The following is a 26,102-nucleotide window of genomic DNA, read 5'->3' on the forward strand; positions in this document are numbered from 1 at the left end:
TTGTTCTCACCAGGTATATGTTTTAATACTCAACCATGATTCAGCACATTACACTGAGGAACAGCTGAGGGCTTCAACACAGGTAAAGTAGGCCTTTGTACACTTCACACTGCTTCCCCCAGCGTCCGGCCACAGACATACAGTATCTACATTAACCTACAGGAATCCGCATGATAGAACATCAATTCTCAGGTAGGAAGGAGCAGTGGTAGGATCGAGTTTTATGTACAGGATTATAACAGGCATGGGGGACAGGTCCATGTTGGAGAAGTAAAACAGCAGTTGCAGGTTACAAGATGCTTTCACGACACAATGGTTCACGGCACATCAAAGCACAAGTCAAGTCCGTAACACTTAGAAGAGCAACAGTATAAAAAAAGAACCATCAGGGCCGTGTTGTCCAACGACCGCCGGCCCTGTGAAAATAGAGCGACGTCGCCATCTTGTGGTTAGATCACACATCTGCTCGGAGTACAACAGAACAGACAACATTTAACTTCAAGAGTTCGGGCTATCTAATTCAGTCAAGAATGATGCAGCACACTTACTATCTAAACTCAGGAGGAGCAGCTATCTATCCATCTATCTACCTACCTACCTATCTATCTATCTATCTAGAGCCACCTGCTGGAATCAGTACAAAAAGATATTTCACGACCGATGGCTTTGAAAGGAGAAGAGTCCTGTACAGTTTAAAGGAACATACCGGTGTTTTTGCATGTTTTTAAGCTCCTTAAATACAAGAAATTATCTACACTTGATATAACTGCTGACTAAACCGTAGTTCTAGTGGGTTTTTTTGTCCTGCTTTCCAGGTGGTTTCTGTTTCCCCTTTAGAATAGAAAATCAATGAGCAGCCTCTTAAAACCATTACTGTTGTCGGGTAATGCAGTTTAATTGATCTGGAAAGAGTTGAACCTCTCAACAATCATGTGGCTTTGGCAAAATAAATGCAGATTTTACATTTATTATGATGTGTGCTAGTTTCAAGAGTCCGCTAATTGATTTTTCATGTTTGCAAAAAAGCTTCCTGGAAAGCAGTCGCAAACAATTACGACACGATGCTGAAGTTCAAGAAGGCCAAAGAAGAAGATCATGTTGAACTCTCTGCATCCTGTGGGTTTAAGTGTAGGCTTCCATATTATTATTTATTGATAAATGATCACTTTACAGCTCAGTTGTAAGCCACTAACAACGTTTGGGTTGCCAGGTTGTGAGAAATCTCTCAAGTCGTTAATAAAGGTTGATGAGTGTCTCACTTTCTAATAAAAAGCCTTCCATTATAAATGTTAGTAAGTCACTAATAATGTTTATATTTCAGGTCGAGTTCTGTTTCTAATAAGCCAACAGCAAAGGTTAATTTAACGCTCATAGCTGATCTATTTATTAACATCATATATTACATGTATTCGACTGATTAAGTGACCAGATGTGTTATAGGGTTGTAGGTAATTCTGCGATTGAGGAGAGCTTCCCTGATGGTCTTGCAACATTATTGGTTTCTATTTGGAGCAACCTTTTAGGATTTAATTATTTTGATGTCCTGATTTATTTCTGCGTTTATTTATGGTTTATATTTGGACCCTCGAAAGACACTGCATCCCCCCATTTTGTACTTTGCACCCTTTTGGATGTCACTATGAGCTTTAGGATTTACAATAGTCAGCAGTGGTTAGACATGAAAAATCGCCGGTATGCTCCTAAGTCAAATAGCTTAGTCTTGGGTCCAGTAAAGGTATAAGTTAACAGCCCTGTTTGAAAAAAGCAACATCGCCCGCATCTGAATTTTTTATCAAAACTCGGGACGAGCGTCGCCTGATGAAGGAGTTTAACTATATTAATAATCATAGAGGGACGATGATGATACACAATCAGCCTTTATTCTAGATGTTCTGGTGGTTAGTCGCACAGAAGACGCACGTTTAATAGGTGAATTTTAGCATAGATTCTTGTGTGACCATCTCAGAAGTATCCCCCGAATGTTTTTATGCTAACACTATTGTCCTTTAAATACATGCCATGCTGAATATTTTTGATTTTCAGTATTGGTGAGAGGCCCTGATCAGCATGCCAGGCTCGACCTAAATGTTGCCGACCCATCAGTCATCGTTCTGCCTCTCAGCGGGCTGTAACTCACATTTAAAGCACCAAAAATCACCCACACACTCACTCTGTCATCCTGGCAGCTCGGGGAGGTCTGCCCACACTGCTGTACTCATCCGACGGATAAAACACTCGGGATTCACAACACTGAGATTTGAAATGAGCACAGAGATGGCCGTTTGTACTGACTTAAGTTAGGAGCATCTCTCTTTTCTTTTACTGGTAAAGTTTACTTTTGACTTTCCTTTAACTCTCCCTCCTCAGGCGGTCACATGGCACAGATGGTAAGCCAATGGCACGGCCTCAATCAGACCAGAATTTGTGTGTTTGTGTCGGCTTCACGGTGGGCGTGTGTGCTTTTGGTGTGGGTGTGAGCGTGCTGATTGGCGTGTGAGTGATGAGTGTGTGTGATGTCGTTGATTTCGTTTGTTTCTTGCTGGTCGTGTGCGTGTTTGAGCTTGCCGTGCACGTGGACGTTTTTATCCTCGTGTTCCTCATGTGTGTGCGTTATGTCTTTGTGTGTCAGATCCTCTTGCGTGTTTGCGTGTGTGTGCGCCTCCTCGGCACGTGCGTCGATGACCTCATCGATCCAGCTCCTGAAGCGGCTGACTCGTGTGTAGAGCGAGGGCGAGGAAGGGTCGCCGCAGCCGAATCCCCCGGCAACGACCCCGGTGAGGACCCAACGACCCGTCTCTTCCTGACACACCAGGCCGCCTCCAGAGTTGCCCTGACAACTGTCGTCATGGAGGAGGCTGGTGTCGGGAGGACTGCCGGCACACAGGGTGCCGTGGCTGGAGAAGCTGTCGCCATAGCGCTTCTTACATTGCCATGACGACATCAGAGGGACCCAGGATGCAAGAACTGAGTCTAGGAGAGAGGATGGAGGAGATGATTAAAGGAGCGGCACGTCACAAACACAGACTGCATAATAAATAGTGAGCACACACGCAACCACAGGCTATGACAAAGTTACATTTTAACCTGATGATGGAAAAAAAGAAAAAAGTGAGGCTCATTGGTGCAACAGGAAAAGTCAGGCGATCATCAAACTCATTCATGAAACCAAATTTCACTGCAGTCGATGAAAAACGTGCCTGTACACGTGATTTATTAAATAGGATCATGATGAAAATGTTGCTGCATTCGCTGCTGTTGTATCGAAAACATATTTTTAGCCACATCCTGAATATTGTTTGATATTAAGAGACACATGCAGCACACGCTCGAGAGAACAACACCCACCTGCTCCTGTCCAGCCAGCGGTAACCATGACAACACAAGAAGATGGAGCACTTCCACCTGATGCTCTGTCTGCAGGAGGAAGGCATGCTGCGTTGGTGTTGGGGTCGAAGGTCAGACAGTGACCCTTGCTGTTGGGCAGCTTCAACAAAGCCAGATCGTGACCTCCGCTCTGACCCTTGAACTTCCTGTGAACCACCACCTGCTCCGGGGTGACGGTCTGCTCTGAAGCCCCGACACGCACCACGTACCTGGACGGGTCGCTGCCAAACCTGGAGGAGAGAGGAGAGAGGGTGATAGAGGAGAGAAGCAGGCGGATTTATACTCACGAATGTAAGAAGCAACTGATTTACCTGCTGACGCAGTATGCCGATGTCAGAGCCCAGCAGGGGCTGATCAGAGTGCCGCTGCAGAGAGGACCACCATCTTTTTCTTGAGACTGAAGCCACACCGACACCTGCCACGGCCACGTGGTCCTGACGGAGAACGAGAAACAAATCTCAGTTATAACTCCTTCTCTCTTCTCTTTACGAGTGCCTGAAGGGTTTTTTTGTCATCTCGTCAGCCACATGCTGCTCACTGTAGGCTGACAGCACACTTCTTCTTTTGTTTATTTTGAAAGAAACTGCCACAGGAAATACTCTCAGTTCTGTGCACAAGAGAAAAAAGGACGTGCACGGTCATATTGTATCAGTGTATAAGTCTTTGATAAGCGCCGATATGAGGACGTTTTTAAAGAGATTTTAAAATGATAAAATCGATTCATGGGGTAAATTTATATTGTTTTCAGTGCACTGAAGTCATTTTAGACAATACATTTTATTGTTAAACTGTAAAATATCTGCAAAATAGTGTGTGTATATCCAATATATGAATGTCGGATTATTTTACTCGCTAATATCAGTATCAGCATCGGCCCCAAAAATCTAGTATGGGTCAGAATCTGTTCAAGAACATGGCGAACCGCTCATGACACAAGCTAGGAAGAGGCTAACAGGTGTTAGGTTGGTCTGGTTCGTACACCAAAGGTGCTGTATAGTGAACGTAAAATGAAACTTTTTTTTTTCCTTTCAGAGAGAAAAAAAGAAACTTCAGCCCGGCCTTGTAGCCTCCACTTCCCTCCATGAGAACGAGAACGGGGCTGAGGCGATGCTCTCTCCTGCAGACGTTCTGACATTATTCCACTGATCGACAGTTGATGGCAGTAACACAGCAGTAAATGAAGGCCAGTGATGCGATCTAAATAATCCAGTCTTTCAAAGCAGCTCAGCAAATGTTTTTGAAGCATTCCAAGTCTCGCATTGGGACCTGAACTAGTTTTCTAGAGGGCCATTTTTCAAAATCTGGTTTTACTCTTCCGTCTTTGGTGTAAATTGTAAATCCTGAATTGAATAATTGAATAAAGTTGTGTTTTATCTGTGGAGTACGAGCTGTTTTTGCTCGCTGTGCATATAATGAAGCTCCCAAGAGAGTCCCAGCAAACAGCTTCATCAAGCCAAGAAGGACTTTTTTCATTTATTCCTCATGCAACAAATATACCATAAATTCATTTTATTGTGGACAATATCACTGATGGGGCCTCAATGTGCGTTTGTAAGTCACCGGGATAAAACCACAGACATACTGAACTAGTATGTTAAGTCCTGAATCCTACCTGAGCATGTTTTCCTCGCCCTGGTTCCTCCTCTTGCCTTCCTCCTCCACCAGCTTCCTCAGCCCACAGCTCAGCTCTTGAGGTTTTTTCGCCTGCACCGCTGCCTCCTGGCGAGGCGCGACGTCACACTTCACCCCTGCGTCCTGCCTGCGTCTGCAGCCCTGGATGCTCTGGCCCAGAGAGGGACACTCTCCCAGGAACTCCTCCTTCCCCGTGCACCTCACCTGGTCCAGGTGGATGGGCCCTTTCCCCTGACCGAACCCTCGGGCTGCCACCGCTCCACCACTGGCGACAGAGACACGTGAATTATTGGTGCTTGATTGATATCATCTATTAACTAACGCTTATGACAATGACCTTAATATAAGTTGCCTTTTTGTTTTACCTGTGTCCGAGCTGTCTGCACACCACGACCGCGTTCAGGTCGTTCCAGCCCGAGTCGCAAATACTTCCCCAGTCGCCATGGAGATACACCTCGACTCGACCCTCCTTTCTGCTGCTGCCACCCACCAGACGCACCAGGGGACCTGACAGCAAAAACACAAACACACACACACACACACAAAACCCTCATTCATATTCATGCGGGCGCATCTACGTACTCCAGTCGAGGAGTTATATGTCCGCTGACAGTGTTAAATGTCATCTGCAGCCCGGTGCCTCTGCATTCAGCCTCTATTCTCATTCTAATGGGCTGCGTGTCTACAGGAGGCGCCGGAGCTCTGCAGCGATGAGACAGTAAACATCGCTTTATTCTCTCTGCTGTCAACATGTGGCATTTAAACTCACCTCAGACATACACCTGTGTTCACACCGAGGTAACGACACAGAGCAACAAAGGGAGACAGACAGACAGACAGACAGATAGACAGACAGACAGACAGACAGACAGATAGACAGATAGATAGATAGATAGACAGATAGACAGATAGATAGACAGATAGATAGACAGATAGATAGATAGATAGACAGACAGATAGATAGATAGAGTTTACAAAAGAAAAGAAAACAGCTGACAGTCTGGCAGTAGACCAGCTCTCTGCAGGGACAGCTTGCCCTTTCGTACTAAATTAATTGCAGTTGCACAGTCACCAAACTTCTGCAGTGCAGTGAGGTGATACGCGCTTGTTTTTTTTCTTCTTCCGTCCTTCCTTTGTTCCGACTGCAGTCGCTTTCCAATTAACGAAGAACTCACAAACTGTCCGCTGCGCTCTCGTGCAACTTATCATCAAAGCCGGAGCCGCAGTAGCTCTGCTAATTGTGGAGGCACGTGTGTTTATAATGCGCAACACGTACAGGAGGACGTTTCAAAGAGATTTTCAGGGAAAACCGAAAGACGTGACAAAATTAAAGATAGGAAAATAAAAACTAGAAGGTAGCAGAAAATGATAAGGATGCACAATATGGATGGATTCTTTTCAGCCAGTAAGATAACCTGATGACCTGTTTCGAGGCTGGCAAACACACTCCCTGTTTTTAAGTCATCGCTTTAAACAGATTTTTATAGGAAAGCCTTTCTGATGGCTGATCTGCAAATTCTCCAGTAGTGTCTTTTATTTGCTCTTATCTATAACTATGGTGGCACATGTTGTATAACATTTTTGTATTTTCACACCCTGTCGTTTATGCGAACCTGACAGTAAGAAAGGCTCAGATGTTGTGAGCAAAGATGGATGATTTCATATTTCACAGCTCTAATCATGGAGTTAACGCTCATAGACTTCTCCCATCTCTTGTTCTGTGTATTGCAAATTAAATTCATGTTGTCTTCTTCTGACTCTACAAAAAAATGTCCACGGATCACAAACCATCTTCAAGTGCATGACGCCACCTGCTGTCTCTGACTCTGGTAAGTCAATGAAAGCACACTGACTTCATATTATCAGGTTCATTTATTGGCTATGATTTCACCGATTCAGATAAATAGCCAATAATATAAATTTCCCAATATCCATCCATATTTTTCAGTCCGATATCTATCATGCATCCCTAGAAAATGACTGGGTTTTAAGCCTGTTTTTATAGTATGTTGGATGCATAGTAACTGAAGCAGGAGATAAAACAGAGCATTCAGACAGAGGGTGAATAGAGGTGCCGCAACAGTGGGCAGTATGAAAAACAGCCAAAATAAAAGTATGAACCTAAAAATGAGCATAATATGGGGCCTTCAGTTTCATCCCTCACCTGTGGAAGGTGCGATAGCCGGCACCTCGTTGGTCTCCTGGCTGGATCGACCCCGGCAGCGAACGCCGACATCCTCGCTGTGGGCGCAGTCGGTCCGGCCCCAGATCCCGTGTCGGCAGTCCAGCAGGGACGTCTCAGATCCCTCGCAGTGGACGTCGTCCATGAGGATCAGGCCGACGCCTTCACCGAACGCCCCGTCAGCTACGACCTCAGCGTGACCCCTGAAGGTGGAGACGAGGTTAAAGATGCAATAGTTTTATGTCTGTTTAGTTTTTCCTTATTAAGAATTTGAAAGTTATTCTTTCATGTGTTTATCTATTTATTTATTTCACTGCACATCAGAAAAAAATAGATAAAAGATCAGTAAAAAGAATACAAAAGGGTTGGGAGGTAAAAAAACCAACAAACAATAACTTCAGACAGAAATGTGCAGGAGGAGCCAAAAGAAAACCTTTATGAGCTTGTCAATGGGCCCTGCTAATGTGAAACATTCAACACAAACACAAAGAAATCAATTAATATAAACAAACATGACACAGCAGAGGGGAATATATAATTACTAAGGTGTAGAAAAATACATAAATAAAATAAAATAACAGGAGGAAAAGGTTTTCGGCCAGCGTTCGTCTCTTTTGGTACTTTTTTTCCCGTACCTGTAGCCCAGCTGTCTGCAGACCACCTCTGCATGCTGCTGGGACCAGTGGTCGTCACACACCGTCCCCCAGTCGCCGTTGTGGAAAACCTCCACCCGACCCTCCCAGGGACTGTCTCCTCCCACCAGACGCACCACTCCGTCTGAAACAGTGTCACATTGTGGTCGTTATAAAAGGCTGTTAATGTGGTTAAAGGTACTTTCCATTAACATTAATGTATAATTTTCAGGTTAATTATTAATCATGAGTAGTTTAATGAATAGTAGCTGCTATCTCACGCCAGCAGATCAGTAACTTCTCAGATCCCATAAATCCTGTTTCTGCCTGTCACGAGGAGGCTGCAGCTTCATGCAGTAATGATTAATTGATGTTCGGGGGCTATAAATAGCAGCCTGAAGCCCATCAGTGTGTACAGTAGCGTGTGTGTATGTGTGTGTGCTGTGTATGTACCTGTATAAGGGCTGCAGGAGACCCCGGCGTCCTCCATGTGGTCACAGTTGTGCTGCTCCCAGTCGCCGTGGGGACACTGATCCATGAAGAGCTCGTTCCCGGTGCACTTCACGGCGTCGAGCAGGATCGGGCCTGAACCCTGACCGAAGTGAGCCCACGACCAGGCCTTCGCCACCCCCCTGCAACACACACACACAGTCTGTATGAGCTAAACATTGTGTGGATTTCTACCTTTTTTTAAACGGGGATATACTGCGGATAGCTTTGACGAATTAGTGACTCGATTTGAGGATTTTACAGGAATTCTCAAGAGTTAATCGTCATAGCGACCTTCTCACACACTGACTGAGCAGCCCTTTTCACTGACTAACTAACTTTGGGTAATTTGCATTAAAACACAAAGTAATAATGTTGATGAGAAGTTTTGCAGGTATTTGGTCACAAAACAAATTACTGAACAAATACAATTGTTGACCTGATGAGGTCGCTAGAGGAAAAGTATCAAATATCTGTAGAACATTTAATGGCAATCCATCTAATAGTGGGGGAGATATTTCACTAATGATGACAACAATCAGCCTCATGGTGGTGCTGGTGTGAAGTCATCCAATCATAATTTCTAGGATGCATCATCTGGTAATCACTTATGTTTGACACAACAATATATTCAATAGATCGAAAAAGTTTAAGTGTAGGAGCGCTTCCTGGTGAAACGCCCAGGTGAAGGCTTGATGCCGAAACACGTCAGAGTTTGTTTTTAAGGTCCAACATGACCGTGTAATGTTAATAAAGGCATTTAACAGCTTAAAAGAGAGTGTCTTGGAGTTTTCTTGTGATTTTTATGAATACATTTAATAGATTTTGAGATATTTCAGTCTGGACGAAGTGTCAAACTGAACTCAAAACTACCAGACCTCAATCCTCAAAAGATATAGACACAAACTCGGAACAAAAACACCAAAAAAGAAAGAAAGAAATGAACCAAAAATAAAGCCTCAACGGTCGGAGCTATATTATCTGTAGAGGAAAGAGCTCCTTCTCATGAGCCTCTGTCTCAGAAATATGACTAATCACCTGATCAGGATCACCTGAGAGAGGAACATCACATAAAGAAAACACTCTGAATATAAAACAAATATCAAAATAAATCAAATCATCCAAATAAATAATAAATAGCTCCTGAAAGGATGTGATTGCATTTACGTAGTGATTATTTATTGATGCTGAAACGCTGCAAAAAGCACCGACTTTAGTGTGTTTGTGTGAGTTAAGGCTTTTCTGCTCCGGTGTACCGCTGAAGCACAGACCATATACAATAACTACAGAGAACCCTGTCTGCAGTCATGTTGTAGTGACCTCCATGTCATTATTATTGTAAATATCGAGCTTTTAAAATGAAAAATGGGAAAAATATCATAGTACAGGAAGTAGAAACAACATAGAAAGTTGCAGAATTTGTAACAAGACGCTAAAATCACGTGCGTAGTCTTTATGATTAATATTTTTCTATTTCGTCTTGTTTTTTATCTTGTTTAATTTCTATCTCTCACTAAATCCCTGTTTTCACTCTGCTCATGACTCTTGAGCTGCAGTAACAAGTGAATTTCCCCGGTGAGGGATCAATAAAGTCTAATCTCAGTTATCTCCTGCTCTGTGCTACATGTACAAACATCAATATTTTCTATTTTAAAAATAAAAACGCTTCTCTTATCTCTTCTTCTAATAAATAAGTCAAATATTTTTCACCACTCTTGAGTTACATCAGTGTATCCAATCATACAAAACCACATTAGCTCGTGTAGTAGCAAGCAGAACAACATCATGTTTGAGTGTCATTTGGCAAAAACTCCATAAAAGCACAATAAAATGACAAGCGTCTGAATGTCTGACATGTATTGAAAGAAGAAAGTATCCCGGTGGGAAAAATCATCCTCACTTCATTTCGTCTTTAAGTGTCAGACACATCAGTGCCTGCGTGCAGCTGCGTGTCAACCTGTGCGTCAGTGTCACAACATCTATTATTTAGATCCACGAACGCAGATGGTGAGATGTCCCACCGCGTTTGAGGAGATGAAATGCAACCTCATGTTGAACATGGAAGGAAGCTCTTTGTCCCCACAGATACGACTTCATCACCGTCTGACGCTCGACGTTACGCACCTCGTCTGCCGGGGATACAAGGAGGGAACACCTGCTCGGATTCAAACGCAATCTACATAAAACGAGGTGTTTCTCAAGGATCCCTGATCCAAATGACATCCGTGTGCTCCGTCGAAAGTCTTGAAACTAAACTGTTACCAGCCCAGACGCTGGAATAAAATATGACATTTTACATTTCTGTGACACCCTAACCAGCGTTCATGAAGCTGTCTTCCCATTGGGTCTGGAGATTTGTTTACCAGGTAACTTTACTTTACACTATAAGACTTACAAAACACTGCTGGCCATCTCTAAAAGAAAATCAGATGTCCCCCTCCCAACTGTAATGTAGCTCTCTGAAGGTTATTGCTTGAGAAAGTAACTCAACATCGCACCAGATTGATCGTATCCCTGTTTTGTGTATCTACATTATTTTGTTGTTATTGTTGATGGTGTCTATTTGATGTTAATTTGCTTACTGTTTATTGTCTTGTTGATTTTGTACTGCCATCTGCTGGTTATATGCCGTCTGTTCACTTGTTTGGTTTTAACATATATAAGCCTGAAACCACTGGATGTTTTTGACGAGACATCGGGACGTTTCCAGACGGTTTTGCCGACAAAAACAGGTATTTTTAAGCCGAAACAGGATCTTTTCCGGACCCTAACCAACTATAAACACAGCGTTGACACGAGATGCAATTGTAAATAGAAGAAATGTAAAAATGTAAAGTTTGCTTAAGTTATTCTTTAAGGAGAATGACAGCTCCTGAAAATACCGCAACTGCAAGCTGTGTGTTTCTATTGCTCGAAATGACCCAACATTGCACCGTCCTTTCGTTCTTTAGTAGTCGCAGGATAGTGGGATAGTAAATAGATCTGGCCTCTGCCTCTTTTTAGTGTTAACAAGGAGGATTCTTCCTCCCTGAGGGCCATCCAAAACCATCGAGGCAGGAGTGAAAGTGGACAATAAAACCCTCCGACAGAAACCCTATAACAGCTGATTTAGTGAACTTCATTACTTAAATGCAGAACAGGAGGAGACGTCCCACAAATTTAAGTTCCACTTGAACACTTCTTCAGACATAAAAATGCTTACTTTTTAAAGGTGGATTTAAATAAAAATCAGATCATCTTATAGAAAATGCAGGCTTCAGCGAGCAGCCGCCTCCAGCACGGGCTCATTTTGGGGATATTATACATGCACGGGGACAACGGTGCATGATATAACACACCAGCTGAGCGAGCGAGGCATCTGTAAGTATCTGGATCCTTTAGCTTTACATGTTTACTTACACCCCATGTTAACCCCTTCTCCTCTCTCCTGCCACTCCAGATGATTGATGCGTCTTGTAGCCAATTAGATTTCAAATCCAGTAATATATAGTTTATATCAGGTTTTGAAGTTTATGTAGTTTTATGCATTTTGCTCTTGTTTTTCCACCTAAGCACATGTTTCTGACCATTTTATATGCATAAAGTTAGTGTAAATAAGCAAATAAAGAACTACAATGAGTTTGTGCCCCTGTCACTATCAGGCGGGAGTATTTTGAGGTCACAAAATTACATTTCATTGCCAGGCGCCTGAATATTTCCTCAGAAAAACATGTGTTAAGTGTCCTTTTTCAGATATATTGTTATTACATTTGAACTTGGACCATGTATGCCAGAATCACTAAAAAAATTAAGCTTATAACCTTTCAAAAGAGCCCAAAACCCTGGCCGTAGGCTACTCCAAATAATTCAACAACAGCTTTGACTTTAGGGTAATTTAACATAATTCTCGAGAACTGGAGAAGGTTAAAGGGTAAAGCTGGTGAGACCAAAAGCAACTATGAATTCCTCCGACTAACGAGTCTGACTTGTGTGGTCAAAGCCTGATATTCCTCTGAGCTCCATTGTCGTCCAGAAACTATTAAAAACACATAAATGAGTCACAGTGTTGCACCGGGGTGACGTGTGTCTTCATCATAATGAACACAGGCACTGTAGTTTATTTTGACTTCGTCCCACATGTCCTATCCCCCTCACTAAAGCCTCAAATGTGTATTATTCCACATCTGAGTCCAACATGAGTAATACTTGCTTAAAGCGTCAGTACGCATTAAAACGACTGAATTAAGCTACATATTTGTGATTCATGTCGTCCGTAGGGAAGAGGTGGGATATTTCAGGAAGTAAATTGTTAATAGGATTTAATGACATTAAGAAAAAACATACAATGATGCCGTCCTCATCCTTTAATGCAGCTTAAAGTGCGATTTAATCCGTCAAGTGTAATTAAGGGGCTGAGTGTCACCACACGTGTTAACCTGGTGTGAAGGTGCGAGAAATCCCCGCCGCACTTACCCGAAGCCCAGCTGTCTGCACACCACCTCGGCGTCTCTGTCGTCCCACTGGTCGTCACAGACGGAGCCCCACCTTCCTGCGTGAAACACCTCCACGCGACCTTCAAAGTCTTCCTCGCCTCCGACCAATCGCAGCGGAGGGCCGCTGCCTGAGAGAGGATGTAGAGATATACGTATGAACAGCTCATCACGTAGCACGTGGGGGGCCCCTCTTTTCTTTACAATACCGGTGACACTTGTAAAACTAATTATCAAAGAAATTCAACTTGTGTTTTTTTCTGATTTTTACAACATTATAACTGCCTTAAACTGCACAAAAGACATGTCTGAATCCTCCCTCCTTCCAGCCATGATTGTTTTGTTAAACTGCAGTGAAAAACAAGCCCAAAGTGAGTAAAAATGTGACAGGAGCACAAAAGAAAGCCCCGAAACTGCTCGAGGCTCAAACCAGGAATTCATAAAATATCCCCACGCAGTTCACTGTGAAGGAAAAACCAATAATCTGTCAGTAAATCAAACATAACTCAGCCTCAGAGTCTCTCAGGTGTGTGGAGGAAACACTCAGGTCTGATTGAAGTCGCACTGACCTTCCGGCGGCGCGCACACCACTGCCGCCTCGTTTCCATGGCTACAGTCGCCGGTGACGAACGTCCTGCTCCGGCACTTACTCACACTGTTCTCGTCGCCACGGCAACCCAGTCGCTCGTAGTGGAAGAGGCCTGAGCCGGAGCCGAACTGAGAGCGCTGCAGGGCCGTGCCGATTTCACTGTCGGGATGGAAAAAAAAAAAAAAAAAACAGCGGTGAGAACAAGCTGTGAGACATCAACACTGAAGGAGAGCGTGTGTTTTGTTTGCTCTTACCCGAGGCCCAGCTGTCTGCAGATCACACTGGCGTCTCTGTCTGACCAGTGGGAGTCACACACCGCCCCCCACTGACCGTTCAGGTAGACCTCAACGCGCCCACTGCCGGAGGACGAGCTGCCAACCAGACGGGCTGCACCTAAAAACACCCACAGAAGAAGAGACGAGATCAATATTCACGCCTCTCGATGTTTATCCGTGTTTCATTCTGATCATAAATGACTTTGTAGTTTAAGGAAGTGCAATAAAACAAAGTTTATTATCATTGTAAAAGCTCCTGGGTCAGTCACAGCCTGCTGATCCACAGTCGTACCCTGGTGGCAGTCGCAGTAGGCCCATCCGATGGCTCCAGAGTTTTGCCTGAAGAAACACCAGGGGTTGGACTCCCGGTCCGGGTTCCTGCAGTAGCTGTGGTCGCCCAGCCCTCGGCCCGGGTACTGCATAACGTAGTCTGGGAACTCGGTCCACTTCAGACAGGGGGCGCCAGAGTCCGTCTGAGACACGGTGCCGTTGTAGTACCCCAACTCTGTGAATCCTTCAGAGCAGGACAGAGGCACTGCACAGAGGGGAGGAGGGAGGGAGGGAGGGAGGAAGATGAGAGGATAAGATGTTGTGGATGAAAGCAGGAGGATTTGGGTCAGAGAGGACAATGTGAAGAAAGAGGGAGTGAAAGTGAAAGAAGTTTAACGAGTGGAATTGCCCCTTATTCATGTCACATTATCCCCATGTCTGCGTTTCATCTGGACATAAAGGACTTACACTGCTGAGGCTCATACACTGTCCACTGCCACAGCAGGGTCCCCTCTAATGCATGTACCCCCGCTGCTGATCCGAGTTGGACTGGAGAAATCTCCATTAACCTTAAACCAACAACACTGAACACGGTGGTGATCGGACACTTCCAGTAATCTCCTCCTCTGAGGAGGAGGAGGGGTGTGAGGCAGACTGAGAGAGAGAAACTGCTGACTTCAAAGTGGAGCAAAATTAGGCCACAAAATATAGAGCAGGTTATATTCTGTCGCCTATAATAAACTTGAAAAGGATTTATATTGCAGAACATAACAAGCAGAGTGGTACGCATAAGTACCAGACGTACTAATGCACTCAGCGGGGCAAGGTAAAGGTGCAAAATGGTTCATCAAAGTGGCTTTTAGCACGAGTTTTTCAGCTTGTTTTGGCTTGATTGACAGCAGGAGGACGGCTGATTAGACAAAGAACTTCCGTATCCTCGTTTAAAGGGCATTTCTATTATGAAAATTGGAGCTTTTAAAATGTATTTTTGAATTTTGTGGAGGTGTGTGCACGTCCCTCAGTCCAGACCCACTTCTGTACATCCGCCCGTCTTGGACGTCTGGTGATGGGCATGAAAAGCTAAATATATCTGGACGTGTGTTGGCAAAGACTGATGTGAAATGCCTGTTAAATACACACAAATGATTAAACCATAAGGTAGGATGTCATAGCAAGATGATTATTCAGTTATTTACTGCTACACGAGGGGTCGCAAACGGACTTTCTGGGACAATTATGGGATTTTTTTCATGGGATCAAGTTTTTTTGGGATATTTTGCCCGATTGCAATAAAAATCTTAGCTTATAAAACCCTGATTCTTAAAAAAAACTTTGTTGGGACGTTGTGTAAATCACTTTCTTTTTTTGAACTGTCAGAAAGTGGAAACTTTCCCATCGATATAACACAAAATGGAGAGCAAGAGCGTGTCGACAGTGTAAAAGATGATGAGACACACTACTGCAACAAAATGGCTGTGAAAATAAGTTTTAGAAACGCAGGCTACCAGCTTCTAGCTCAAGGTTATGCTCCGAATAACCAAACGGTGTATTTCAACAGTGCATTCACGAATGGTCCAGTTATTGCCAGAGTGATCCCTACTGAAGGGAGAGACTGTTTACGAATGCACTTTTAATATCAAACACTTCAGGATTCTGTAGCGAGATCAGAAAAAACACCACCAATGCATTTATTTCTTATTTTCTTGCATCTTTCTATCCTTTCTTGTCGTCTCCTCTCCGTCGTCAACTGATCTGAGAGTATAAAAATCCCCCAAAAACCCAGAATAAAAACAACAGTGACTGTTAATTTCTACATGTAATGGAGTGTTTCCCCCCTGTGGTGAAACACTGGAGCTTTAAGTGTTTTCGGGGCCAAGCGACTACTAAACTATGATTAATAGCGGCGGTGCTTCAGCGACCGGCAGCGGTCTTATCTCCTCGACACACACAGCTTGGCCGTCCTGGAACATTATCTACGCAGAGCAACCCTCGAGCCCACCTTGCACAGTAACACACACACACACACACACACACACACACACACTCGGAGATTTGCTGCATAGTGATCAAGACAGAAACACACACACACACATTGCATTGCTGGGTCCAATTTGGAGGAAGATAAGAGGAAGAGCAGACTAGAGGGAAAAGAGGAAATCAATCAGGCAAAAATGTACTGAACTAAAGCAGAAATCCATCCTGGAACAATAAATAATACAGAACACACTCAAAAACATCCAAACCTATAAAAAGCCACTGACTTCAGAGAGAGAGAGAGGGGAAAAAAAGGCGCGCTGTCCCTTTAAGAAACATGACACAGGAGGAAACTGAAAGTAAAGTTCCTTCCTGGGAAACAACCGAGCTCGCTGCCGTCACCGTTCCTCCTTCACAGACCAACACCTACACATGTAAGTAGTCGTTACACAGCCGGACTTTCATTACAACAGCTCAAAAGTGAAATATATGTTGTGTGAAGGTTGTAGTTTTTTCATATTTTATGCCGTTTGACAGTTTTTAAGTAGAGAAATGCTGCTTTCTGAAACACCACAACAAATGCTTTGTCTGGTTGGAGCAATAATGTAATCACAAGGTCTGTTTATTATAGGTTTCACATGACATGATCCTCAACAGCAGATAGAGTTTCTCATTAAAGTTTCAATATAGAAATGTCCTTTTTCCCCCTCTGAATGCACTTTAAGGACTTCTCGCTCATGTTGGCTAAAAGAGGAGAGATTCAAAGCTGATTCTTGACCTTGTAAACAGCAGCAGGCACAAAAAACATTTTAAAAACTCCATTTATAAGCTTCACAGGAGCTTTCACGTTGCCTTCATTGAGATCAAGAACGATATTGTGGTGACTTTTCTTTCTTTGAATTCTTTGAATGAACTTTGGACTTCTGCTTTTAAGCTGACGTGGACCAGAAGTCAGTAAAGACTAATAAATGCAGTTCCTAACTCCTAAACCTGTCTCCTCTTGGTACCGTTTCAGCCAAACGTAGGTAAAGAAAAAAAAAAAGCAGGTAAAAAAGGTATTTTTATATCAAAATCCTCTCTTTTTTCTTGTTCTGTTTCAGTATTGTTGATGCCTCGTCCTGATCTCAGGGGCTCACACATAAAACTATTCAAAGCTTTACTGAAGCTAGTAAACATGAATATAAACATGCAAGAAATAGGCCTCGCAAGTTTGGTTATTTGATCCATAATATATCAGAAAATAGGGAAATCCCAAGCTAACAGACTCATCCAGCAGTCCAAAAGCAAAAGATATTCATTTATTCTCAAATGAATTAAACAATTAAACTATTACTTTTAATAGTTGCAAATCCTCGGGCGTCCCAGCAGCTCAGTTGGTCGAGCGTGTCCTCGCTGCAGCCGCCCGAGGTTTGAATCTGACCTGCGTGTCATCACATCTCTCTCTCCCCCCCTTTTCCTGTCAACACTCAAGCTATCCTATCAAAAAAAGGGACAGCGGCTATTAAACAGATCTTGTGGTGAGATTAAGATTTTGCAACTTCTCGTCCCAAGAGTGAACTTTGAATCAGCTTTGTAAATATTAACTTAACTGAACTTTGTCAGTTTTCAGACATGGCCTCCAGCAGCAGCCTCCTATCCGAGGATCAGTTTCTCTGTCCCATCTGCCTGGATGTGTTCACTCGGCCCGTTTCCACCCCGTGCGGACACAACTTCTGCATGTCCTGCATCTCGACCTACTGGAACGACACGCCGGTCTGCCGGTGTCCCCTCTGTAAGGAAACGTTTGAAAGGAGGCCGGACCTCAAGGTCAACACTTTCATCTCTGAGCTCGCGTCGCAGTTCATGTCCCTTCAAGTGACAGACGCCAACATCTGGAGCTCAGACCAGCAGCAGGCCATCTGGGGGGGCGTGGTGCTGTGTGATATTTGTACTGACACCCAGCAAGAGGCTGTCAAATCCTGTCTGGAGTGTCTGTCTTCCTACTGCGACGTTCATCTGGAGCCTCACCACAGAGCCGCCGGGCTCAAGAGACACACGCTGGTTGACCCCTTGGCGAGGCTGGAGGACCGGCTCTGCAAGGAGCACACCAGACTCCTGATGATGTTCTGCAGAAAGGACAAGGTCTTGGTGTGTGACGTCTGCGCCAGCTCGCGCCACCAGAGGCATGACGTGGTTCCTGTGCAGCGAGCGTACGCAGAGATGAAGGTTCTGCTGGGGGACGCAGAGACCAAAGTGCAGCGGATGATCCAGGAAAGGCTGCAGAAGGTTCGAGATGTGACGGACTTGGTGAAGCAAAGCGAGACAGAAACCAAAGATGTAATCGCAAGCGGCGTGCAGGAGTTGACGGTGCTGGTTTCTGAGGTTCAGGAGAGCCGGGTGCAGCTCATAAAGGTGATGGAGGAGAAGCAAAGAGCAGCAAAAGAACAAGCGGACGGATTTGTTAGCGGCATGGAGCAGGAGATCGCCGAGCTGCGGACATCGACGATGAAGATGGAGGAGCTCAAACAGACTGAAGACCAGTTCTGTTTCCTCCAGAGATTCATAAACTCGCCCCTCCTGCCGCACACAATGGACCTGTCAACATTCAGCTTCGACAGACTCGTGGAGATCAATCACGTTCGGAAGTCTTTGAGCACATCGTTGTCTCAACTGCGAAAGCTGCTGAGTAAAATGAATACAGAAATCAAACTCTCCGACGGCACGGACACGTCAAACGACGCAGCGCTGGGATACCTGCAGCAGTACGAGGAGGACGTCCTGCTCGATGCCGACACCGCTCACCCTCTGCTCATCATATCCGACGACAGGAAGCAGGTGAGGTACAGCATGGGCTCAGGTCTGTGGGCCAACCAGATCCTGAACCCGGGCATGTTTACGGAACACCTGGCAGTTCTGGGACAGGGAGGTTTCTCGTCACGCAGGTTTTACTTCGAGGTGTACGTCGGGGGAAAGACCGAGTGGTGTCTGGGTGTGGCCACGGCGTCGATCCAGAGGAGGGGGTCTCTGTTTCGGAGTCCTGATTGTGGACTCTGGGCCATCTGGTTCCTGGTGGATAAGTTCGAAACCTTCAGCGCTCCAAACGTGCCGGTGCACTTGGGAAAAGTGGAGAGGGTCGGAGTGTATACGGATTACAACAGACGGCAAATTTCTTTCTACGACGTACAGACCGCAACACATATTTACTCGTTTAATGAGTGTTTGTTCACTGAGACTCTGTATCCGTACTTTAATCCTTGTGATAATGAGTATGGGTCAAACTTGGAGCCGATGATAATTGTTCCTGTGGGTCGTACGCCGTGAACAGAGGCTTCAGAGACTCAGTGATCTGTGGGTTACTTATTACAGTGCAACTGATTCAAAAAAGAAACTCATATTCAGGGCAGATTTTTTTGTAAAACAACTTTTTATAATCACAAAGTTTATGAATCATCTTTTTTTCTGTAATTTACTGATTATTACATGCAATATTTTATTTAATATCTTTATTTATAAGACAGTGTCAATTTCCAGGGCAGTCGACTGGATGACTAAGCATCAAAAGCCTTTAAAACATGTGGGTTAAGACTCGAGCTGCAACAGTTAGTCCACCGAACTAACTATTTTTATAATCAGTGTTGAATATTTGCAGATTTGAAGAGTCTTTGGCTTTTGGACTGAAGTCACGTTGGGCTCTGCAAAATTTGTATGAAAATCTTTTACAGTTTTTTGACATTTTATAGACTAAACTAGGGGTCGACCGATTATCAGCCTCGGCCGATTATCGAGTCGATATTCAGCATCTGATTTTCGGTATTGGTGATTTTTTCTGCAGGATTGTCGATAAAATAAACAAATTTTAAAAAAGTGCTACTTTGGCTCTGATGCAGCATCCTCTCACCCACAACACTATGTGATTAGTAACACATCACAATTAATAACCTATAAACACTAAATAATCTGAATCTGCAGATTAACTAGCGACTAAATCTGTATCAGCCCTGAAAAAGTTGTAGTTGTAGCCTTGACACATGAGAACCGGAGGGTTCAGTGCAGTGTGAGGCGGCTCTCTGGTCGACTGTTTCAGCCCATCACACTTCACACTTTCTGTGACTTTGCTCAAATAACCCACAATGCAAAGCTCTACAAGGTTACCTATTGCTGCTTATGCATTATTTAAAACCCCTGCATCAATTGTACTCACTCATAGATGCCAGCCGCCTGAACACGCCTGTTTTCATCAAGATCCGTGCATTATGCATCCATGCTAACCAGCACTGAATGACAACACGGCTTCCGTATGTTAATACAACGACAAACACTCAAACTAATTAAACTGCAAATGAGATATCAGCCTCACACGTCTTCTGTCCAGGCCAGAGTAAAAAGTAATGGATTACATGTTAGGGGTGTGATTATCGGTTGTGCTGATTATCAGGAGCGATATTTAGCATTTTTCTGATTATCAGTGTCAGTGTTTATGATCAGCGCTGAATAATCTGAATTTGCAAAGTAACAAGTAGATAAATTCATCAACTAAGTGGAGTGAAAGTGAAAACTGAAAATGGAAAGTACCTGAAAATTGTACAGAAGTTCAGTGGCTATTCTCAACTTTGAGAATAAGGTTTTGCTTGTTTTTCTTCCTGTAAATGAATATCGGTTCCAATTATCTGTCATCTTTCTCCTGGATTGCTAATAATCACTATCAGCCCTGAAACAACCATATCAGTCGACCCCTGTTACACATTACTCGTCACTTCAAAACAAATAATGCATTCCTTCCCCATAGAGAGTAATTTACAAGAACATTTAACCTTACTTATGCCCAAATATCAGCCCAGTGCTAATAAAGAGGACATTCACATGATGTTTTTCTTCTATGCTCTTTTTGTATTTTCGTATTTTTTTATGATATTTCATATTTTACTGATATTTTACATATTTTGCCTTTCCTGGGAATGTTGATGAGCCACACTGTTAACACCACATATGTTTTGATAAATAACTTAATTTTGTTCTTAAAGTCACAAAAATTAAGCTGTTGCTGAAATGGAATAATGACATATGACTATAGTATAAAGAGAGAGAGCAGAGGTGACCGTGTTCAGAGCAGACTGAGGGAAAGTTTAGCCGTGAAGTCGTCTAGTGGCAGTAAATGTACAGTGGAGGTTACACACTGACATGAATAAACTCTGCAGCTCTGCAATGTCAAAGAAAATGTATGTTTGAGTGACAACTATTGCTAATATCGATGCTATCGCTAACCCATGCTTGTGTTGTTGTCCCTGCAGTCTGGTTGCAATGCTAATAATTACAAAAAACTGACTGGAGGTGCACTTTAAATGGCATATAATCTGCATTTAATGCACCAAACACACTGAAACACAACTGCTCAAGCCGCTCGCTCAACAACTCATGACTTTATCGTCGATTCGTCCGGTTTATTTAACGCTGGCATCAGGAGAGCTCGAGCGATTATTGTGCAAGTGAGCATGAGAAGCCACGTGCAATGATATTTTCTACCTGTCCTGTGTGCAGATTATTTAAGACCTTATGTAATGCGAGAAACACCATAATTGTTTGATTAGTAAAAATCATGAAATTAGAAAGAGTAGCTTGTTACATTAACGCGTTACAGACAAATGAAGGAGGAAGGCCGTGCAGTCGTTCACAGCAGACATCTTGACACATCTCAGGTGTAAATAATAAAGATAATGACGGCTGAATTCTGTTTAGCTGCGTCATTAATGTTGTCAGTAACACCTGAGTTTTTCCTACTGAGACGCGACAAAACGTCTCCTTTGAAAATATACCAATGTGAAAAAAACAGGAAAAATTGCTCATTCACAATTAAAGGTTGCACTCACTGTTTTTTCACATTAAGGCAAATTTCTATCAGCCTGTTCGATGATGATATTCCTTAAACACTACAATTTTAAAAGCACCGACTCATGTTTTTTTAAATCATGTACTTTCTGTTGATTTTGTTTTTATGACAACACGACACACGTGTGTGTGTGTGTGTGGTCACTGTTTTTAAATGTGTGTTAATGACGCTAAACTGAATGAATAAATAAAAATATGTTTTAAAGCTTTATGTGCTCTGTAATGGTGATAAAAGTTTTATAGTCAGCCCTGATGAAATATTAATAAAGTAAAAAAAGCCTTACGTAACTAAACCGGGCAATATTTCCCCTGTATCTCTGTCATCGGTGGAAGCAGGACATCTTTAAAAAATGAACATCTCTCTCTCTTGGTGTCGGCTTTTTTAAATTCCACTTCCTCCTCCTTCATCTCGCGTCCTGAACGTCTCATTCAAGTTCTCCTATTCATCTCAACACACACACACACACACAACACTCGCCCTTCCATCGCCATGGGAACACTCAGTCTCCCTGCTCCTATAATCCATTTCCCAGCCACAATGAGTATTTGACACGGTTCACACGCGGAGGCTTGCTGTATGGGGGGTGGGCGTACGGCGTCTTCTGCACAAAACACACATATTATGATAAATATGGAACACGGGGGGGAAACCGGGTTCACCTTTTTTGCACAATTTCACCTGGTTTTGATTCAATTTGGTGCGACACAAGGGGAGCAGGAGGAAAACGCTGCAACAGACGAGCATCTTGTGCAACATTTTCTGAATCCCGGTCATAAAAATCAACTTGTAATCCAGGTGATGATGGTATTTCGAGAGCGCTGAGGCACCTTCTATGTGACCTAAGTGTGTTTGTATTTGCGTGTGATTTTCACTGGTCTGTCGGCGTGTGCACGGCTATAAAAGCAGCGACATTTCAACACTGGAAATGAGCCTGAGAAGGAGGAGTTCCTCGCCCCACCCCCCATCATGGCCTCGTCTCGGGGAAAATTAAATGCAGAGGGGTGCGGGCCGGAGGGGAGAGGAGAGGTAAGGCTGTGAGTGTGGGAGCAGGGGCCTGATAAAAAGAGAAAAAGACGAAGGCGCAGACGGTGGGGATTCGTGAGCGTCTGAGCCCGAATGTGGGTTAAAGTGGAGGGAAAAGACAGAAGCAGGAAGGGAAGAGATGGTGGAGGAGGAGGAGGAGATTGATTTATGGTGTAGAGACAGGAGCATCACCTCCCACTTACCTGAGTTCTGCACCTCGTTTAAGTAACTGTCCTCAGCCACCACCTGCACACAGGAAGAGAGAAATTCAGATTTAAAAGGCAATAAAGGACGATTAAGAATAAAACAGACAGTCAAGGTTACGAGGTTGTTTTCTTTAGCAGAATATCCCATCAGATTTTGACGAGGAGACATTTCATGATGCACAAATAAATGCATATGCTGAATAAATGCTTGTGATCATGACCGATCACAGCAAACAGCTCCCGACTGGATTACACATATAAACGGTACACGTGTTACTCCACCAACATTCATTCATAAATTCTTAAAACACATTTGTAAATCTAGTTTGTACTCGTGGATCACTGTCACAGTTTTTAGGACTTATTCCTCTGCATACTTTGTTGAAAGAATAGTTTTTCTTGGAGTCTCTCTGCTCCTGCACAAGAAGCAGTAGAGCACAAGAGCCCTCGTAACACACAGCTTGCCAGTTTTAAACTTGGACTTTTTTAGATGGATTGAACAAAAGAGATGGAGCATGTTAAATTAATGTGCTTTAGAGACGCTAATAGACTGCTTTTATTGCATTTGTACAGAGCCAGGCCAGCTGTTTCCCCCCGTTTCCAGTCTTTATGCTGAATAGGGCTGCAGCCGATGATTATTTTCATTGTTATTTTCCGATTAACAGTCGATAAAATGTCGGGAAAATGGTGAAAAAGTGTTTCAAGTGTCTTGCTTTGTCCTCAACTCGAAAGGTATTCAGTTTACTGTCACAGAGGAGTAAAGAAACCAGAAGATATTCACATTTAAGAAGCTGGAATCCGAGAAATTCGGTTTATTTCAACTGATATTATCGGTTATCAATATCGAAATGGGCCGTTAATTTAGCATACAAGACTTTATAAAGTATAAAAAGCCTGGATGTTGAGCTGTTTCTTCATCAGTTTGGCTCATAACTCCTGATCCATGAGGTGTGCACACAGATTTATTCTACGTCCCTTGGTTCAAGATTGGTCTTTAGGGTCTCCCTGAACCCAAATTAAACAATATTTGTTCAAAAAATTATGTTTTTGTATATTTTATGTTATTTTTTATTACTGGGTGTCAATTTCTTGCTGTAGACATAGCATGTTTGACACAGATGACCATAACTCTTGACAAAATACTTTCTCTTTGGTTTCAAACGAGCCCATCTGAGTGTTTTCTGACGTGCAGCTTCTGTGGTTAAGTGTTGGTGAGTTTCAGGCCGGTTAGGGAGAGACGGCCAAGTTACAGCAGTCAAACCGGTTTTGGAGCAAACATCCCACTAGTCCTGCCTTTGCTCACAACAGAAACCAGTCATTATTCTGACGTCCACAAGCCGTCCACTTATCAATAATGTAATCATATGTTATTTTCAGTGTTAGAAAACATGACCGGTCTCCTTGACAGCGTTGTGTAACTGCGAACACATTTTTGATGTCAACCCACAAATTCGATGGCCACTTAAAGGATGAATCTGACTCATTCACGTCCAAACAGCGCAATAAAAAAGGTGGAACACTTCGTATCGCAGGACTCAACCTTGAAAGCGTTCGCTCTCTGAATATGAAACACTCTCAGGTCAAAGCCAGAAAACAGAGAACAAAGAGAAAAATCATAAAACCAGAGGAGTTTTCTGACAATTTACACATTTTCTGGACGAGTTAATTTATTAACGGCGGGCATCACCAGTCAAAGGAAGATAATATAAGAGGTGTGACCCACCCAGGTGTGAGAGCGTGGAGCAGAAACTATAACAAACACACACACAAATAGTAGCAGACAGCTTCAGATGGCATCTGACAGAGCGTCTGTTTCATTCTCAGAAATCAGGTCACACCTCGCCACAACGGGGCACCTTGCAGGAGAGGAGAGGAGAGGACACACACATGTAGGTAACACACACACACACACATATATACGTAACAGACACACACACACACACACACACACACACACACACACAGTGCTGCCGCTGTGGAAGAATAACTGTAGTGAGGGCAGTGAAATACAACACATTTCACCTTCACACAGGTGAGATCTGATCTTCAGTTGTCTCTCTCCAACAAACAACACACACACACACACACACAGACACACACACCTCCCCGAGGACTCAGCTCACCCTAATGATATTAGAGCAGGAACAGGTGACCTGTGGTAGTGAACACGGGTGCTGATATCTCCATTCATATCAATCACACGGCTCGATTACGGCGCTAATCAGTTATGACGCTCTCGCAGCTGCGTCCACTGCATCCCCATGCAAACACACAAACACAAACAAACACACACAAACACGCTGAATAGAGCGGGACATTGAGACAAACAGAAGAAATAAAGATGCAGCGGAGTCCATTTCTGTTGTGAGTGAACAGAAATGACTGCAGGATGAAGAATGAGCTCTGAAGTGATGTTTTCAGTCAGAGCTTTTAGTCCTGAGTGATAAAAATGTGTTCACCTCAAACTGGTTGTTGAATTAAAAACCACTTGCACTTTCTGATAATAACAGCAATTCAAACACTAAATTAAAGCAAATGCGTTTGTCCCAGCCACTCCTGTCTCATGACTGTCTGCAGACCGTCTCTTCTGTGTCTGCGGGGCAGTTTATAATCCAGAAGAGCAGGCTGACACAAGATCAGTTGATCCAACACAGCTATTATGACAGAAGGGCGGCAACTAATGATTACGGTCATTATCATGCTACATATTCACTTAATCACTGTCCAGTGTCCATCAATATTTCATAAAGCCCAATTTCATGTAACAAAACTGCTGGTTTTGTCCGACCATCAGTACAAAACCCCCAAAATCCTGTCTTCAACGGCAGAAGAAGAAAACCGGCAGGGGTAAATGCTGATCGCACAATGTAACGGCTAAATAATAATGACACCATCCGCCTTTCGATTGGTTCTCTATAAAACTAGCTTCCACTGTGCTCTTTGTCTGCCACTGGGCACAAAATTGCCCACGACAATGAGGGCAGACTGGGGATGCAGTCAGGCTGGCAGCCCGGCACCATTTCTGTCTGCTTTCACGTCTCCATTATAGACTTAAAGAATGAATTAGAGCGCGACCGCTGTGCAGCTTTTTGGGGCCAATGGCGACATTAGGGA

The 26,102-nt window shown here is 43.5% G+C and overlaps 2 protein-coding genes across 3 annotated transcripts in view; one reads left to right on the forward strand and one right to left on the reverse strand.

Moving 5' to 3' along the window:
• LOC141015121 (neurotrypsin-like) overlaps nucleotides 1-26,102 on the reverse strand; it is a 38,947-nt gene continuing 12,845 nt past the window's right edge. For both annotated transcript variants that reach the window (XM_073489047.1, XM_073489046.1), the window contains exons 3-15: nucleotides 22,986-23,028; nucleotides 13,945-14,187; nucleotides 13,632-13,770; nucleotides 13,358-13,536; nucleotides 12,772-12,919; nucleotides 8,284-8,462; nucleotides 7,834-7,975; nucleotides 7,181-7,401; nucleotides 5,382-5,523; nucleotides 4,997-5,281; nucleotides 3,696-3,818; nucleotides 3,346-3,614; nucleotides 1-2,970 (exon numbers count right to left, since the gene is read on the reverse strand). In XM_073489047.1, coding sequence (XP_073345148.1) covers nucleotides 2,411-2,970; nucleotides 3,346-3,614; nucleotides 3,696-3,818; nucleotides 4,997-5,281; nucleotides 5,382-5,523; nucleotides 7,181-7,401; nucleotides 7,834-7,975; nucleotides 8,284-8,462; nucleotides 12,772-12,919; nucleotides 13,358-13,536; nucleotides 13,632-13,770; nucleotides 13,945-14,187; nucleotides 22,986-23,028 — 2,673 coding nt within the window. In that variant the 3' untranslated portion in view covers nucleotides 1-2,410. The remainder of the gene's footprint in view (nucleotides 2,971-3,345; nucleotides 3,615-3,695; nucleotides 3,819-4,996; nucleotides 5,282-5,381; nucleotides 5,524-7,180; nucleotides 7,402-7,833; nucleotides 7,976-8,283; nucleotides 8,463-12,771; nucleotides 12,920-13,357; nucleotides 13,537-13,631; nucleotides 13,771-13,944; nucleotides 14,188-22,985; nucleotides 23,029-26,102) is intronic.
• On the forward strand, nucleotides 16,281-19,742 carry LOC141015915 (E3 ubiquitin-protein ligase TRIM21-like). Its single transcript, XM_073490137.1, has 2 exons — nucleotides 16,281-16,330; nucleotides 17,499-19,742. Exon 2 carries the CDS (start codon nucleotides 17,508-17,510, stop codon nucleotides 19,194-19,196), a length of 1,689 nt encoding a protein of 562 aa, XP_073346238.1. The 5' UTR covers nucleotides 16,281-16,330; nucleotides 17,499-17,507; the 3' UTR covers nucleotides 19,197-19,742.

Source organism: Pagrus major, chromosome 20 (genome assembly GCF_040436345.1).
Source record: "Pagrus major chromosome 20, Pma_NU_1.0".
Taxonomy (NCBI): domain Eukaryota; kingdom Metazoa; phylum Chordata; class Actinopteri; order Spariformes; family Sparidae; genus Pagrus; species Pagrus major.